The sequence below is a fragment of the Mastomys coucha genome, unplaced genomic scaffold (assembly GCF_008632895.1).
Source record: "Mastomys coucha isolate ucsf_1 unplaced genomic scaffold, UCSF_Mcou_1 pScaffold16, whole genome shotgun sequence".
In the NCBI taxonomy this organism is placed as follows: domain Eukaryota; kingdom Metazoa; phylum Chordata; class Mammalia; order Rodentia; family Muridae; genus Mastomys; species Mastomys coucha.
The window spans coordinates 13,792,275-13,811,004 of NW_022196898.1; the positions used below are offsets into that span (position 1 = coordinate 13,792,275).

Below are 18,730 nucleotides of genomic sequence, written 5' to 3' on the forward strand. Positions count from 1 at the left end.
ACATGTATATATATATATATAAAACCAGGTATGGCAGATTTAGATATGAGTGAAAGGTGACATTAGAACATTAACTTCTCTTTGCCAATATTTGCTAATGCTACCCAAACTCTCACTCAAAGAGCCTACAATTTCAGGTCAGAGAACACACCCAACTAAAGTGGGAGGGCCACCCATACTCAAAACCTCAGAGAAGTTGCAATCACAGTGGTCAAACACCGGAAGCAACTTAAATGCCTATCATGAGGAGGAGGGTTACATTATGTCAATGTCATAAAATCAATTTGATTTTAGAAAATTATTTTGTGTCACAGAAGACTAAAAAAATGGCAATGAAAGTTGCATATGATTCAGTTGAAAAAGAAAAAATAAGACAATTTAAGGATACTACAAACAGATTGGATATAGGTATTATATTAGACAATATTGCCTTTTGCTGCTGGGCAGTGGTGGCACATGCCTTTAATCCCAGCACTTGGGAGGCAGAGGCAGGCAGATTTCTGAGTTCGAGGCCAGCCTGGTCTACAGAGTGAGTACCAGGATAACCAGGGCTACACAGAGAAACCCTGTCTCAAAACACCAATATATATATATATACATATATATATATATATACATACACATACATGTATATATACATATATACATATATATATATTGCATTTTGCTATAGTTTGATAGAGAATGCCTTTGTTCTTAATCAACAAGCCGTGAGATAGTCACAAATGACTGTGAAGGAAAGCAAACATATACTCCCCAACATACTTATAAAATACGTATATATGAAGGCACATCACAGTATGTGTTATAAAATTTATTAACTGAATTAGTGAATTGAGAAGAAACATTCATTATTATTATTCTTGCAACTTTATAGGGACTAAAGACTTCTCAAAATGAAAAGCTTGAGAGACATAGGAAATGTATATTCTTTTCTTCAGACATAAACAAGTAAGGATAAACTTTCTGGTTATATCAATTAACTATTCCTGCTGTTGAACACAGGGCTGAAGGTAAAAACAGCAAAGGAAAACAGTGATGAGTCCGTGGCAGGCAGTGCAGCACACATGGAGGCAATGACCCTGTCCGATGCTTTCCTGTCTGAGAAGTAGGGCACTGAGCTATCCATTAATAAGTGCAGAAAGGTTGGAGAGAGCCAATATGAAGAATGGGATGAGGCCAGGAAGGTGAAGTGTGTGCACTTCAGCACTGCATGGCACAGTACTGCATACAGGTCAGATGAAGTATGCACAGTGATATGAACATGCAAAGCTGTGTGGACCCAACCATAAGATCCAGATGTGAATGTTGAGAAGGTTAGAGGGTAGAGAATGTGGAGTGATGGGTCAGCCCTAAAAGCAGCACACTGAGACACGGCTGACCATGGGGAGAAAACAAAAGGCTGCTGTATCCTGCAACAAGGGGACAGAGCTGGTGACAGTGACATGTGGCCACAAAGCATGAAGCCAAAGAGCAGGCAGCAGTGAGGAACTGCTGGACATGTGGGATTTGGAAGTATGCTTTTGGCCATGTTTCTGTCAATAATGACCTTAGCCTTTGTTCTTTACATCTTGACTGCAGGCTCCTCTCTGGAACTGTGCACTAAGATCATGTCCTCAATCCTCCCAAACAGGTGATATGTAGAGACAAGAACTCTTGTGTGACTGACAGAAAACCAGTCTCTCCTCTCTCTCTCTCTCTCTCTCACCCACACACACACACACACACACACACACACACACACAGACGCACACACCTGTAGCAATCGGGTGTAGCTTACCTCGCCTCTGTCTCCAAACATAGAGTCAGGGGGTTTGGGGAGTTGTTGTCCACTGATCACTTTCAGTATGAGCTGCTTTTTGGGGTTGGCAGGAAGTGGATCACCAGAGAAAGGGTTGAATGTACCTAGGCCAAGTAAAAGAGAGGTCAATAGTATAAGAACACATACATACATGTACACAGACACATATATAATCATACGAACACCCCCCCCCCAGATTAAGTTTGTCAAACAGAGGACCATCAGTATCAGTTATCACAGTGTTTGCTAGAATGAAGAAATTTTCATGTAACCGTCAATACCACTTCCTGCAGAAGCAGCCGCAGGCACATCCAGAATGTGCTTTCATTATTCTGTTTCTGAAAGCCAGGGGATGGGCTACTTTAAAGCAAATATCTCCGGTGCAATTGTGACACAGATAAATAATTTATTAGAATGCTCGTGGCATCAAGGAGGACAGTTATATCAGATTCCGGTAATTTGCTAAACTATCTTGGGTCTAGAAAAAAAATACAAGGAACAGAAAGCAAACCTGAAATTAAGTAAAGAAGAGAAACTTTACTGAAGTGGAAATTTCTGGTTTCTTTGGAGACTCCATTGTGTCATTTGATGTTTTTGTGGAAGTCTTGTGAAAAGGCATGGGGTCTTTTGCTGAGGCAGACATGAGAGAAGTTTTGCTGAAACAAGTGTGTGAGATGTCATGTGATATTTTGCTGGAGCTGATACTTGAGAGGGCATGTGATGCTTAGAAAGAGTATAAATGGAACCTCAGAAACAGTGAGAGGATGAGCGTGAATTGCTGGTTTTTTCTGGGCTTTACTAGCCATGCAATGCTTCACTGGTCTTTGCTGGTCTTCACTTCACAGAGAGACATCAGATAAAGAACTTCTTGTGGTATTATATTTCTTGCCATTTCTGTTGACTCTTGCCAATTTGGCAGAGCCTTGCGGTTTCTGCAGGATCAAGCCACTGCTACTGATTTGTGTTTGGTGTTTGCCGTTGTACTGGACTGCTGGTATTCTGACAACAAATAGTGGAATCCCCCCCAAAAAACTAATCAGTTCCACAACTCCCTTTTCCTATTAACCTCCTTCCTCCCCTACCTCTGGTAGTTGGGGTAGAAGGAAGGTGGAAGCGTTTAAGAACCCTAATAAAATAGGTTCAGAACAATCTAAGCCTACACTTTATTTTCTAACTCAGTGGCTAATGTTCTTGCCATGAAGCCTGACAACCTGAGCCCATCCCTGGCATCCATAATGGTGGAAGGAGAAAAAAGGCTCCATAAATTTTTCCTCTGACATATATATGTATATATATATATATCCACATTAATAATAATAATAGTAGTAATAGTAATGATAATAATAATGATAAATCTAAACATGTATGTTGTGGGGTATCCTCTGCTGTTTATGACAGATGCAACTGAAATTGATACTTACCTTTGCACATTTGCTGGGGCTTGAGAATGTAGCCACAGTTGCCGTTTGCCTTGAATTTTGCTCGATTTATCTGCATCATTCGCCCTTCAGACTGGTAGTTCAGAGCCACTGCAAAAATTGAATGTTTGAGAGGATTAGACACAACTGACAATTGGCAAGGTGGAGAGAGAAGGCAGAGAGCCTCTCCTCTCTGGTCACAAATACCTAGCTGGCAGCCTGCGTTCCAGTAGGGCAGAGGGTTGAAGTTGCTGGAATCGATGCGGTAGGCAGAGGGGTAAATCCTTGTGAGCTGCTTTTGGTTGTAGATCATGAACTGCTCTGACTTCTGCTGAACTACTTGATGGGCTCTTGTTTCGCTGAAGGACAACACATTCCCTGTGGTCCCTGGCAGACAAAGAAATAGGGAAAGTGGTAAATGCATCAAAGCTAACCCTCTCACAACAGGCTGGATAATGCCAGAGCCAACCCTTGGCCCAAAGAAGTGGTTCCAACCTGTTAAGTTAAAGACTTTAGACGTGGGGTTGGCAAGATGGCTCAGTGGTTAAAAGCTCTTCTGAAGGTTCTGAGTTCAAATACCAGCAACCACATGGTGGCTTACAACCACCTGTAATGAGATCAGACTCCCTCTTCTGGTGTGTCTGAAGACAGCTACAGTGTACTTATTTATAATAATAAATCTTTGAGTCAGAGTGAGCAGGGGATTGACTGGAGCGAGCAGGGCTGACCGGAGAGATCAGAGGTCCTAAATTCAATTCCCAACAACCACATGAAGGCTCACAACCATCTGTACAGCTACAGTGTACTCATATACATGAAATAAATAAAAAATAAAAGACTTTAGACATATTAAATCCATCAAAGACCATTCACAAATTAAACCACCCCAGAGTCAGAATGGGTTCAGAGTGACTCACCTACTACATGGCAAGTTATATGTAGAGCCACAGAAAAAAAGTGAGGGGAAAAACAGAACTCAGAGGCACCCTAGCTGGTGAAAGCACATGAATGGTGTCTGAACCTTAGAACAGGAGCCACTGGAACCGACTGAGACTCTGCTCCTTGCTGGAGCAAGAAGGTAAAGCATCTTTGCCCATCAAGTTATGCTGGAGCTGGCTAAAGACAGAAACGTTTAGGCCAAACTTAAATAGATATGAATACAATTTTAAACAAAATTTGCTATTTGAGAAAGCACAATATAACCATTCCTGACCAAGAAAGACCCGAGATTCCATTCTCAGGACTCTGTTACCAATGCAAGGCCAAATAAGAACTTCCTTTGCTAAGGTGCCCCGTTGTGAGGTCCCAAATTCTCCCAGAATTCAATTGCTTCATTGATTCATGTTGGGTCAGCAGGAAGAGACAGGACGAAAAGTCATTTGTGCATGATGCAAACAACTTCTTTGGCAAAGAGAAAGGTAACAATGAATAAATCAAACTGCATATACAACTTACTCCTGACACCAGGAAGACAAACATTAAAGATGTTTATTAAAACTCACATGCAGGGCTGGGGAGCTTTTCCAGTGACTGACTGCACACTTGCCATGCAACTCTGAGGACCTGAGTGCAGATGCCCAGAGCTCATATAAATGCTGAGTGGATGTGGCGGCCTGTCTATAATTCCAGCTTGAGAATGTGGAGACAATGGAGCCTCACAGTAATCTAGCCAGCAAGACCAACCTTAGTGGTGGGCTCTAGGTTTGACTGAGAGACCCCACCTCAGCGTGGAAGAGCAAAGGAAGATGCTTCCAGCATAAACCTCAGGCCTCTCCATCCTTGGGACGTGGAACTCCCTATGTGTGCCCAGCACTATGTGCATACTGTACACATGCAAACAGCAACACATATGCATGAAAATGATAAACTATAAAAAGCATATATGAAATACATGTACTAGATGACAACATTAGGGGTCTAAGAAAAGGAAGGAAAAAGGCATTTTGATTAAAAAAAAAACTTGAGTTTTGAAGGTGATTTGATTATTCATGGAACCAATCAAAACCTATTTGGAAGACAGGTATAGGAAAGACAGTCCCCGTGGAGTAGGCCTGTAATGCCAGCAACTTGGGCAGCCAAGGGAAGACTTCAAGTTAAAGGATTTCCTGCACTAGCAAGTGAGTTTAATGCCATCTCCGACAACCTAAATACTGTCCTAAAAATCAACATAGGAAAAGATGCATGGACATAATTCTGTGGTAGAGCATTTTCTTATCACATATAAGGCCCTATTCCCAGTCTCTAATTACTATTAAATAGACAGATTATTTTTTTAAAGTAATGTTTAAAAAAAAGAAAGTAAACTGTCCATCCATCCAGGCTTATAAAATACTAAAATGGAGAGAAGTAAAAATGCATGGTGCCTATACCTGAGTCTCTGCTTGGATTACACAACATTGTTAGCCCAGAATCTACAGATGAGATTATGACTACAGCTATACCTTCAACTCTATTCAGCCAATCCCTGTACTAATCTGAGAGCCACAGGCAGGCATCATTAGCAGGCATAGTTTTCTAGTTGAGAGTCTGGAGGCGTCTCTTATTCTCACAGATGGTGTTCATTTAAATTTTGTATAAAAGCCTTTGTTTTAAGAAGGAATCCAAACACAGGTGGAAGAAAAGTCATTCGGAGTAAAACTTCAAACATCTAACATTCTCCATTTTGTTCCTATCCATCTCCGGAACCATCTCTACGTCACAGCTGCTACAATCCAATGCACTTTTTAAAAAAAATCGTTCTAATTATCTTTGTTGTTAATCTCTTACTGTGCCTAACTTACAAATTCAATGTTATCTCATATAAGGAAGAACAAAGAATACAGAATTCAGTGACTTTATGTATATGCTGGCTGGCTGGATATAACTCCATGGGTGAAGGAACCACTGAAATTTTGTCATGGTTGCCATGTGTCGGTAGAATATATTTAAATGGTTCATCATAGTGTCAGAGACACTTTGAACAATCAAACACTAGCTGTTGTTTGATATATATATATATGTATATATATACATATATATTGATTTAAGTTTTATTGCATTATGATGAGAAAAGATACATAATTTCAGTTTATCTGAATTTGTTAACATTTATAGACATATTTTAAGTAAATAGAATTATATCACATTCTTCTTTCCCTTTTGGACTCCAACTCCTCCCAGAGACACCCCCTCCCTTCAATACGATTTTTGAATACAGATTTCCTGCTATGGTCAAAGCTATTTGACTTGAGTGAGTGACTTCATTCTCAGCCCACAGAGAACAGGTTACATTCATTTAAGAAATGGTGTGCATATTAAGATGGTCTATCTGTGAAGTCATTCACCAACTGTTTCAACGAACAATGGTTCTGCTTGGAGGGTGGCACAGACATTAGATGAGGGTAAGAATCTGGTTCATTGGCTGTGATGATTTTGAAAAGCATTCATCTCAGAGAGAGTATAACTTATAAATTCCTCTTCTTCAAAATTGATACAATAGTTATAAATATCAAGCAAAGCATTCAGTCTCACTCTTTGTTGTTCTCTTACAAGCCATGTCCCAAACTAATTGTCTAAGTTTCTTTTGGCTGTAGAAATAATTTTGAAATATGTAAGCTCTTCTGAAAACCATAGTAAAGTGTAAAAATATCAAATAAACAATCCTACTGAGATAGGAGAGGCTGAGGTAGGAGAAGCATTATTTCAAGACCATTATGGTACACAGAAAGACACTGTCATGTACAAACAAGCAGAAACTGTATATGGATTGAACAATATTGGACCTATTTCTCCAATTACCAAATTAGAGAGACCACTGGATGACAGCCAACACATTTCTAATTCCTCATGTTTTGAATTTCAATTGATTACGATATGTTGGTAATATTTTCATATTATGATATTAAGAAAAAGTAATTGTTGCTTCTTGGTATTTTTGTTGTCAGAAGTGGAATTATGTTTGTGAGGGTTTATTGAAAGGTTACTTTTTTGCTTCTTCTAGGGTACAGTTTTGCTCCTTATGTTGATGTTTTCCATCTATTATCCTTTGAAGGGCTGAATTTGTGGAAAGATAATGTATAAATTTGGTTTTGCCATGGAATATCTAATTTTCTCCATCTGTGGTAATTGCGAATTTTGCTGGATATAGTAGCCTGGGCTGGCATTTGTGTTCTCTTAGGGTCTGTATGACATCTGTGCAGGCTCTTCTAGCTTTCATAGTCTCTGGTGAGAAGTCTGGTGTAATTCTGATAGGCTTGCCTCTATATATTATTTGACCTTTTTCCCTTACTGCTTTTAAAATTCTTTGTTTGTTTAGTGCATTTGGGGTTTTGATTACTATGTGACGGGAGGAATTTCTTTTCTGGTCCAGTCTATTTGGAGTTTTGTAGGATTCTTGTATGTTCATAGGCATCACTTTCTTTAGGTTAGGGAAGTTTTCTTCATTTTGTTGAAGAAATTTACTGACCCTTTAAGTTGGGAGTCTTCACTCTCTTCTATACCTATTATCCTTAGGTTTGGTCTTCTCATTGTGTCCTGGATTTCCTGGATGTTTTGGGTTAGGAGCTTTTTGCTTTTTGCATTTTCTTTGACTGTTGTGTCAATGTTTTCTATGGAATCTTCTGCCTCTGAGACTCTCTCTTCTATCTCTTGTATTCTGTTGGTGATGCTTGCATCTATGACTCCTGATTTCTTTCCTAGGTTTTGTATCTCCAGGGTTGTCTCCCTTTGTGATTTCTTTGTTTCTATTTCCATTTTTAGATTCTGGATGGTTTTGTTCATTTCCTTTACTTGTTTGATTGTGTTTTCCTGTAGTTCTTTAAGGGTCTTTTGTGTTTCCTCTTTAAGGGCTTCTAGCTGTTTACCTGTGTTCTCCTGTATTTCTTTAAGAGAGTTACTTATGTCCTTCTTAATGTCCTCTGTCATCATCATGAGAAGTGATTTTGGATCCAAATCTTGCTTTTCCAGTGTGATAGAATGTCCAGGACTTGCTATGGTGGGAGAATTGGGTTCTGATGATGCCAAGTAACCTTGGTTTCTGTTGCTTATGTTCTTATACTTGCCTCCCACCATCTGGTCATCTCTAGTGCTATCTGCCCTGGCTAAATCAGACTGGGGCCTGTCCTTCCTGTGATCCTGGTTATGTCAGAACTCCTCAGAGTCAAGCTGTCTCTGTGATCCTGTGATTCTCGGATCCTGGGATCCTGGGCTGATTAGAGTACTTGGGAGTGCAGCTTCCTCTGGGAATTATGGGACTCTCTGCAGAGTTTGTGCCCAAGGTCTGCTCAGGGCACCAGCCTAGACAGACCAGAAGTAACCAGTGTCACTGATCTGGTGAAGTTCCTGTGTGCCTGAGTCCCACTGGTCCCAGTTATTCCTGGTGTTGGGACAGATGTTGTGTCCTCCTCACCTCTGATTCTCTGATCCTAGGTGTGTCAGAGCGCCTGGGAGTGGAGCTTCCTCTGGGCATTGTGGGACTGGCTGCAGAATTTGCACCCAAGGTCTGCCCAGGGCACTGGCCTCTGATCCTGGGTGTGTCCCCAATGCACTTTTATAAACCTCATATCCTGGACTCCAAATGCTTTACTCCTGTGCCCACTGAACCTATTGCAAAAGGCCAGCCGGAATAAAGAGCAGGCTCTCATTCAAACAAGGGGAGTATCTGATTCCATGGAAACAAAGAATACAATGTAGGTTGCTATGCTCAGACCATATGTCTGGTATGCTTGTTGGCAATGTGGTTTTTCAGGTACCTATTGTCCTTGGGGCTACACTCCCTAAGTGTTAACAACTGGCAACTGAGTTGGTGACATTCCACAACTGGAACTTGGGTTAGTCAGAGCTCAGAAGGAGGCAATAAGACTATATAGTTCTTAGCTTAGTGATTTCACTAGCATGGGTCCTTTCCTTGAAAATAATTATTAATATATATTATTGACATAATATATGAGCAGAGTTTACACATATCGACAAAACTAAAATTGGATGCATGCACAAGTTCTGATGGAGAATGCTTTGCATAGAGTAGGAGAAAATATACTTACCGACAAACCCAATTCATATGGAGCATCACTGCAATCAATATCTGAGTCATTTTTTCTGATTCTCCACATAAACAGATGCACCATCCTATCATTAAGATGGGTTTACTTATTAAGCTCACATCAGTTAGTATTTTAATGGAACTGAGTTGTTTTATAAAAAGATAAGCAATGTACTTATTAAGAACTGCTCATTTTGTTTCTTCTAAAAAAGCAAAAAACAAACCAGGTTAGTTTAAAAGGTAAATAGTACTCAATATTATGTTCTCAAAGTTACTAGGCTTGTGGTTTCCAAAGGTCCTTATTAGTCAACATTGTCATTCTGTCAACCAGCCTTCAACTCCATTCAGCCAATCCCTGTATTAATCTGAGAGCCATAGGCAGTCATTATTAGAAAATATTGCTTGCTAGTTGAGAGTCTGGAGGTTTCTCTTATTCTCACAGTGGTGTCCATTTAAATTGTTTTAAGAAGGAATCCAGAAGAAAAGTCATCTTTCCATCCATGAAAATGTACTTATGAAGTGTGGCTGATAAAAAGAACTGAGTGAAAAGTTCGAGGTCTTTGAGGATAGCCTTGACCCATGTTGCTGTCTTTGTGCTGACACCACTGAGAGAGTAGACATTCTGATTTCTATTCTACTTCCACTAAATTTAACAGTGATTGAAGTGCCGCAGGACTGTGGTACCTCAATAAACATTTGGTAAAGGAATGACATAGAAGAGAGGAAAGAAGAACCAGGAGACTCAAAGATGAGCACGGCTGAGGCTGAACCCTCTCAGCTTGATGGAGTTGATGGAGTTGGAATCAGTGAGACGGGGCTGGAGAGATGGCTGAGTCAAGAGCACTTGTCAAAAACCTGAGTTTGGTTCCCAGCACCACATGGTGGCTAACACCTGTAACTTCACTTCCAAGGGATTTAATACCCACTTCAGGACTCTGCAGGCAGCAAGCATGTATGCGGTATACATACATACGAGTAGGCAAAACACCCATACACACATAATAAATAAATACTCCTTAAAAAAAAACAAAGGAAACTATGAGAACCTATGAACTATGTCTATTCTTTCTGTTAAAATTTCAGCCAGTGAAATAGACCACTTTATTCAAAGTCAAAATGTTCAATGAGAAAATATGGTCTCTCTAGGGTATTGCTGTAGCTAGTTAATTTACTCCTTCTTCTGATCATTCACATTTGAAATGGCTGAGCCATCTGTGACCTGGTTAGGAAGGTAGGTCAGGTCTCCACAGTTTGAGTCCTGGAGTTAAGACCTGGCCCTGATGCCTTTGCCTTTTCACAATAATAAAATCCTTCTCTGCCCTGGCGGAAATTTCTGCAACCTCCAGGCAACCAGGCACCTACTACTAAAGCACACAGCCCCACATGTTTGACATATGAGCTCTGAATCATGTGAGCTATCATTTTCCTGACAAATGAGATTCCGCACAGTCCCAGACAGTACCACAGATCAGGAATGACCTGATCGGTGAAAGCATGAACTCGCAATGACATAGGAAAGTCAAGCATGTGGAGTAGGGTGAGAGATTCCCAGGCCTTACCATCATCCACAATATCCTGGGCTGCCACAGAGTTTGTGTACACCACCAAGTCCGAGAGCTCTCTGCAGAGTTTCATGGTTTTCCTTCGGCGGCCCAGCCTGCAGAGCACACACTCAAGTTAGTGAGTCTAGGGTTGTGAGCCTCTGGTTGCACTACATTCCCTTTTAAAAGGAAGAGTAAGTGACCCTCCCTGGGACTTAACAGAAACAGGTCTGGAACCCAGGTCTGACTCCTCATTCAGTACATCTCCTGTGTTTATAGCATTTTGCTACTGAAACTTTATTCAGACTTTGCTGGAAATTAGTCTCTGTGAGTCCTCTTGAGAAAGGCATGATTCTCTGGCTGCCCAGCCCAGGAGTCATCCCAGGAAACAGAGCTAGACTGAACTCATATAGAAACATTTGGGCCACAGGACCTAAATACCTAAAAGAAAATGAACCAAATATTCCATGGTGATTTTTTAGAAATATAATTAGAAGTATTTTTAGATATTCTTTAAATGAAATATTATATTATGTGAAATATGTATTATGTGAAATATTCAGTTTTCCTAGGCACCTTCTAGGTTTTCTCCTTACAAAACATTCCTAGAATATTAACTACTTCCTTACATCTCCAACCTCTACTCTTTACCCCAGAAATATCTCACCGAAATATCTCACAGAAATATCATTGATGACATACACACATACATTTCTCCTCTAGAAGAAATTTAACTATCAAACTCATATCAGACTCACCCAAAGCTCATCAATGTCATTTAATAATAAGCACACAAGATGATGAACAACACCATTAGTCAATAGTAAAGTACAAATAGAACAAGAAGGTAAAATGTCTTGTCTATTAGGGTAGCTATAACTAACAAGGCAGGTGAGTGAAAACCTTATATACAACATATGCATAAATGGTGGAATCCCTTGGCAATTGGTATAATGGAGAGTTACATTGATACTTAGCAATTCTACATCGATGTAAAATCCTGTATTTGAACATGCATCGTAACGTATATTTTTAACAACCAACAGAGTGAAAACTATCAAAAAGTTTTCTAACTACTGAATGAACACATAAAATGTAGAATAGTCATATGGCTGGTAGTTCAACCATAAAATCAAACAGAATACACATATATGCTACAATGGGAGTGAAGCTTGAAAACACAAAACTGAGAGAAGTCAAATATTTTTAATAGGTCAAATATTGACAAGTATAAAGTCTACCCAGAGACAAGAAGCTAGGGAGAGGAGAGGAGAATGACTGCTGTTGGGCAAAGAATTTTTTCTTGGGATGATGAAAATGTTTAATAACTAGATATTAGTGATGAAAGTTCAACATATCAGAAAGAAATCCTCACCTCGGTGGTGACATGAGATAGCCAATCAAAGAACTATGGGCAAAATGTTTCTTACACAGTTCATTTTATCAAAGAGGCATGGATGCAAGCATGGATAAAAACAATTGAATGAATGTTTGTGGATTCTTTATTATATAATTGGGAGACCCTGTAGCCATTGGTGGACCTGTGAAAAGCTGATGATTATGAGTCTGTGAGATCATGCTTAAAATTCACAAGCAGAACCCTCAAGACATGGGGGCATGGAGAAATTCTACGTTGTCATCCCTTTCTACTCTTCACCTTGAGAGTGAATTGGATTAACCAAGTCCCAAGGTGGTCATCTGAGACACTCAGGTTCTCACAAGTATTAGGGGGCAAATCTGTAACTGACTCAAGAGCAGTGTATAACCTGATCCCAGGTTACACCATGTAAAGGCATCTCATTGAATACATGAAAAAATAATGTGGCTTTCAGACCCTATATCTTCCTTAGCTTATGCCAGACACTTTGACTTAAAAATTGTTAGGAAAGATCTTATGGAAGGTGTTCCTATCTCTCCTATATCTTTTACTGTAACTAATATTCAAAATTTCTGTACATTTCTTATCGGACCTTACTAGCCAGTGTATGATGCCTATACATCCTATTAGAGCTCAAACAAAACTATACCTGAACACTGATGCTGAATTTCTATAAGGCCTCTATGGCTTTAATTTCTCTGTTCGGTAAAGAGACAAAGGTGTGTATGTGTGTATGTGCACATGCATGTGTGCACTCTCTTGTGTGTGTCTGTCTGCCTGTCTTTATGTCTGTTAGCCCATCCACACCTATTGATCCACCCACAATAAGTTTTATGTTCCTTTGTGACTGTCAGGGAGTCCCGATCACACTATAGATCACAACTAGGTTCTAAAAACAGTCATCATAAACACATTGGCAATAGCTTAAAAAGGGGAGCAGGACCCTTTACACATCTAGCACGTTCCCTCTATTTTCAGTTCATGTGTTTAGTTTTGTTTTAGTTCTCTGAGTAATATAGTTATTATTCCTCTGTCACATGAATAGCTGGCAAAGATTTTCTCCAGATTCTCTTTATGAAGACACCATACACTTTGGTTGTAGGACATGGAGAAATTAAGAAGAAACTGACTGGAAGCTTCCTTCATGCTGTGTAGCTTCCATAGTGCTAGTAGATGCTCAGCAAGCCACTGTGTGAGCAACGTCAATATCTTACCCAACTAAGGACTCTGTACTAGGCAAGGTATGTTCACTGGAGAAATAGTGGCTTTACTAAGTGTGGGTAACTAAGAGTGCCAGTTGCTTCCTAAGTGGGTTTGAAGACTTACACAAAAGAGAATATATGTTGGCAATAAAAATGTAATGAAAACTGGATAGCCAAGGAGATCACAGACCTTACAAGAAAACTACTACTAATGTTTTGCTAACAGGACAAGTAGCCAAATTGCTATCTAACTATTCATGTTTGTGACTGTAGAGTACTGCTGTTCCCAGCCTTGAGCAGAGAAGCTTCTTTATGTAATGGGCAGCAGTTAATAGAAAGACTTGCAACTATAAGATCAGAGAACTAGTGACTAGTAAGTGTTTTGCTCTGAGTGAAACATCTCTATCACCTCCCTGCCCCCAAGGCTTAGGGAACATCAAGGAAGGCAGGGAAGAAAGAATGTAAGAACCAGAGGAGGAGTGCTATGAAACACTATCTTCCAGCTCTGAGGTGGCCATTGCAATTATAAGCACACAGCAGTTATGGATAACAGCACAAGACCTGCACTATTCCTTCAGCATTCCATCATGAATGAGGGAGGGGATCATGAGGTTCTACCATTCCCTGATGAGCAACCGGCAGTTAAATGGTTCTGAGAAGAAGGGAGTATCCCTTTGCTCAAGATGGAGTGACTGACAAGCCTCCCAAGATTCAACAAATGACCCTGGACTCATCCTCCTGTCAATGATCCTAATTCAGCTCAGTGGATCTAAAAAAAGACATGAAAGTAGGAGGCAGCCATGTTGGGAAGAAGTGAGTGGGCAGGAGTTGGAAAGGGCTGAGAGAAGGGTAGACATCACCATAATACAATGTATATCAGTGTAAAATTGTCAAAAATAATGAAGTAGTAGCTAATATATTTGACCAGTTCTTTAATGGAGTTGGAAACCACTATGCTAATATGTAATTCCTTTAATGCTTTTGTGACTTTAAGAGATGGAAAGCTTACCTTGCTCAGTATTAACGGTGGTGAATGGAGGACTAAATACCTCAAGTCTGGCTCTAACCATGTGCTTATAAGTTATCCTATCTGTCAACCCCTCTGCCAGTCCTCTGTACATCTGTACAGGCCTCCTCCTCTCTGACGACACCTTTCCCCTGACACCTACTGCAGCTAGCTAGCACTTACTCAGGACACCACTGGTGCCATGTTTGCTCCATATGGTGTCACTATCTTGATCTTCACATTTCCCTCCCACGCTTTAGTGTGTACGCCCCATTCTCTAGACACACACTAAACTAAACATACACAACCAAAGCAACTAGGATAATGGAAAGGGGAAGCTGTGGGAGTCTGGGCCATAAGCATGAAGATGCTTTCTTACCTGTACAGCTGGCCTCCCTCCTTGCCGGGATTCTGAAGTATATCTTCGTCATCATCAGTACTATATGATTTAGAACGTGATTTCGAAGTTTTCTGCTAGAAAAATCACAGTAAACTTACTAACTCACCACATTAGGCACATTTACAATATACAGAGATTGGATTGGATTTTTAAACATACTCACACACACACACACATACACACATGAGTGGGATGGGGTGAGGCTAAGTATGCAGAAAGAGCTATCAACCACTAAATTAAAAAAAAATCTATAGACAACCTTATACTGTACCAGCAATGCTAAGTTTAGAATTTCATGTCCAGAAGCCACTTTTTAAGCCACATAAAATTGAGATCTTAGAAAAGTTTTAGTTGTATACTTTGAAGGTATCCACAAAAGGGAACCAAAATTAAAGTATCTATTTAAATAATTATAGGGGGAAATGTCCTTTTGTATGGAAGCTTACTTTTGTGTAAGTGATAAAAAGCAAATTTGGTTCTTAAAACAGACTTGTATTAAATTAAGAACAGAAGGGCAGCGCACGCTCAAATCATCATCTAATTCACATTGCTCCATTTTGAGTTTGGGACTCATTTTCAGTTCTAATCATAAAATAAAAATTGCTACTCATAGGACATGAGCTAAAGTCTCTGGAATTAATCTCCTGTCTTCTGGACAGATGTTTGAAAAGTATGTGGTTTCATCTCCATGTTGGAGACTGCTCATTATTTAGGTAACAAGAAAACCACCAATAAAATGAACATGGGAGACCCCAGTCAATGTCAGAAGTCTTTTTTTTTTTTTTTTGGTTTTTTTTCGAGACAGGGTTTCTCTGTATAGCCCTGGCTGTCCTGGAACTCACTCTGGAGACCAGGCTGGCCTCGAACTCAGAAATCCGCCTGCCTCTGCCTCCCAAGTGCTGGGATTAAAGGCGTGCGCCACCACCGCCCGGCCAATGTCAGAAGTCTTAAGACCAAACATGTAGCTCCTATAAAACCTATGCACCTAGAATTATGCTTTGGACATTTAAGGAGAATACTCTGAAACACTTCACCTGCTGAGCCATCTCAGTGACCCAATGACTGATTTCTTATATAACATTTTCACCTTTATCATGTGTATTTACAATGGGAGAAAGTTTTAATTGTACAAGTGTACAAGATGATGATTTCCACAATGTGGAGGCACTCAAATAAAGAAGAAGAATCTTACCTGCTCCCTAGAATCCTTCTGCCCTTCCTACTTGGACCTTACTTCCCCTCAAGGTAATCACTATCCTAACTTTTACCCTATAGCAGTTTTTGCATAGTTTTGAATTTCATTCAAAGATGCTTGGAGTGCAGGCACTCTGGGTCTTACTTTTCTAGCTCAAATCATGTTTGAAAGATTATATCATTGCACATGGTTGCTCAACAGTCCAGATGTGGATACACATTTTAATTGATGCTATAGTTCACGAGCATTTGGACTGTTTACTACTTGCTCCATTACAAATGCCTGTGTTCAACTGTTGCTTCCATCTTTGTCATAAGCCTAAGAGTGGAGCTGCTAGGGAGAAACTGTCACACTGTGTGCTGAAGTGGTTTCTGTATCCCAGTAGGGTATGTACATATTGCTCCATAAACGCTTGGGCTCTGTGGTCTCTTTATGCTGTCTATCACAGTATCCATGGAATTACAGAATAACTGCAATTTGCACTTGCCTCCAAAGGTGAGTTTCTTTCCCCTGACATGTGTTATTTTCTTTCGTAATGGATGCTTTTGACTTGTTGTTTTGTTTTTGAGAAATGTGAACTGCCTGTCTTATTTATTGAAATGATTTGAGAATTCAGAATATGAGTTTTTGTTGGATATGTTTATTTCAAAGACTTCCCAAATACAACTTGAACTTTGATACTTTTGATTAACAGCGGTACTAAATTTCAAAGTTGTTCAAATTTCAAACTTTTCTCTTTCTGATGTCCTGAAGTCATCTTCAGCCATTCCAAGGTCATCACAATACAATGTTGTCCTGTTACCTACAGGATCTTCAAATTAACTGCATTAGGCACCTTTACCATTCTTAGTTTATACCTTGTGTTTCCCAAAGTTGGCCATCAGAGATCGTCCATGAGACTTCTTTCCACTTTCCTTCACATCCAAGTTCTGCATAAATAAAAGCATAATGTATAGGTCTTTAAGACTTTTTGTTCTGCTTAGCTCTGGCAGATGGCAGGGGACCCTCTCTTCTCTTTCCCTGCTTCATTTCTTCCTGCTTCCCACCTCAGATATGTCAAATGTGGCTGTGGCTGAGGCCAGAAGGAGGATACTGTCATGGATGCCTGGACACAGCAGCTGCCTATGGCTTCCCAAGGCTGACGTTTGACTCTCAGAACAGCCAGCTGTGTCAGCCCTCAGTTCCTATTTACCATGCGCCTAAAATCAGAAAGTGGTATTTTGAACATCCTGCATAGAGATAAATCATTTCCAGCTAAGAGGAGTTTTAAATTTGGAAAATAGCCAGAAGTAGGTAAGAGCCACATCTGTTAAGTCCAGAAAAGCCTCACAGCGAGTACGGCTGTTTGGGGTTTTTAAGTATTATAAATAAAACCCAGTCATATCACTTTCATTTACTTAGGGAAATCACTGTGAAGCTTATCTGTGCATTGAAACCATTGCCCTGGGAATGAAACCATTGAAACCAAGCATCGGGGGAATGGAATTTTAGCCTTCGAAGGTTTCTCAGAGGGGTGAATTTTCCAGGTAGAGATAGTGATCAAGTCTCTTTTTGTGCTAGCCCTGTATGGGTTTGGGGGGCGCAGAAATGCCCCCTGTTAAAAGGGTTAGGATGCTTTTCCCAGTTGTTGTCCCTAAAATCTATTGTGTGGAAACATGCAGACCCTACCCTCCAAGGGCTCCAGCTAAATGGAGCGAAACATGTGAATGCAACAAGGGTAGGTAAGTAAGACCCAAAGGAGCTGCAAGAAGAACCTGCTAAAGCCATAGACAGATATCACAAGTGTGATTCATGGGAGAGATGGTAAAGAAGAACTCAGGAGCTGGTTGCTGGGGAAAAAAATCCATCCAAAAATTGGTGAGGGGTAGGGGTTGGGGCATACAATGTTGTTGACTCATTGTTGCCTACTGTATGTGTGTGTGCTCCCTATGAAAATATAGTAATAGTGATCACTAACTGTTCAAACCCTATGGGATTAGAAAGGTCATAGAGATGGCACTTAGTATTGCTCAGCTAGGAGAAACAGTACTGCCACCAAAGCTACTATCCTTCCCTTGGTCTCAGTTTTCTCATCTGATCAACAAAAGAAGAATGAGCCAATTAACCTGTGGATTTCCTTGGTACTTCTCAGAGTGCATTTATTGGTAGGAGGACTATGTCACTTATTGTCCCAACCAGAATGATTTAAGAGTGAAATTGGGCACATTTAATAGGATACCAGGCCAGTAGTACACAGCAGAGCTTTCTCATGCCATCTGAGATAGAAGCTGACTTGAGTTGGAATGACTATACTCCAGGGAAGCAGTAAGGTACCGCATACATTCTTACTTCCTCTGTACTAGAATTTTGTTTCTAAAGCTTTGTGAGGATAGATACAGAAGTTTGAGAAGCACTCCAGAAAGGAAAAATGCTCAGAAACCAAAGAAGAGTGTATGTTTTGTTTTTCCTTGTTCAAGAGGCATTGTCTACCTGCTTCAGGTGTGCATTTAAGCCTTCATGTGTAGCCTTGAGTAACGCCCTCACTGTGAAACTGTCTGGATCTTCTTTGTCTCGAATCTGAGACTCCTTCAACAGTGACTCCAGCTTTTTCCGTATGAAAGATTCTACCTGGTGCTCAGTGGTCCCGTTACTCTGTAAACAATCAAATCATACAAAGAATCCCCTGAGAAACAGACTCACAATACTGAGTTTATCATCTCAGGATCTCTCAGTAACCTGTAAGAAATTAAGATATTCGTTGAACAAGTTTGTTCCCCTTAGACAAAAAAAG

At 40.2% G+C, this 18,730-nt stretch overlaps 1 protein-coding gene across 16 annotated transcripts in view; it reads right to left on the bottom strand.

Moving 5' to 3' along the window:
• Positions 1-18,730, bottom strand: part of Plch1 (phospholipase C eta 1) — a 216,213-nt gene that overhangs the window by 12,429 nt on the left and 185,054 nt on the right. For 13 of the 16 annotated variants that reach the window (XM_031373987.1, XM_031373989.1, XM_031373986.1 and 10 more), the window contains 7 exons: positions 18,430-18,591; positions 16,818-16,889; positions 14,745-14,839; positions 10,798-10,895; positions 3,427-3,606; positions 3,223-3,330; positions 1,781-1,905 (listed from right to left, as the gene is read on the bottom strand). In XM_031373987.1, the coding sequence (XP_031229847.1) occupies positions 1,781-1,905; positions 3,223-3,330; positions 3,427-3,606; positions 10,798-10,895; positions 14,745-14,839; positions 16,818-16,889; positions 18,430-18,591 (840 nt within the window). The remainder of the gene's footprint in view (positions 1-1,780; positions 1,906-3,222; positions 3,331-3,426; positions 3,607-10,797; positions 10,896-14,744; positions 14,840-16,817; positions 16,890-18,429; positions 18,592-18,730) is intronic. The other 3 variants (XM_031373993.1, XM_031373994.1, XM_031373988.1) reach the window with 1 other exon arrangement.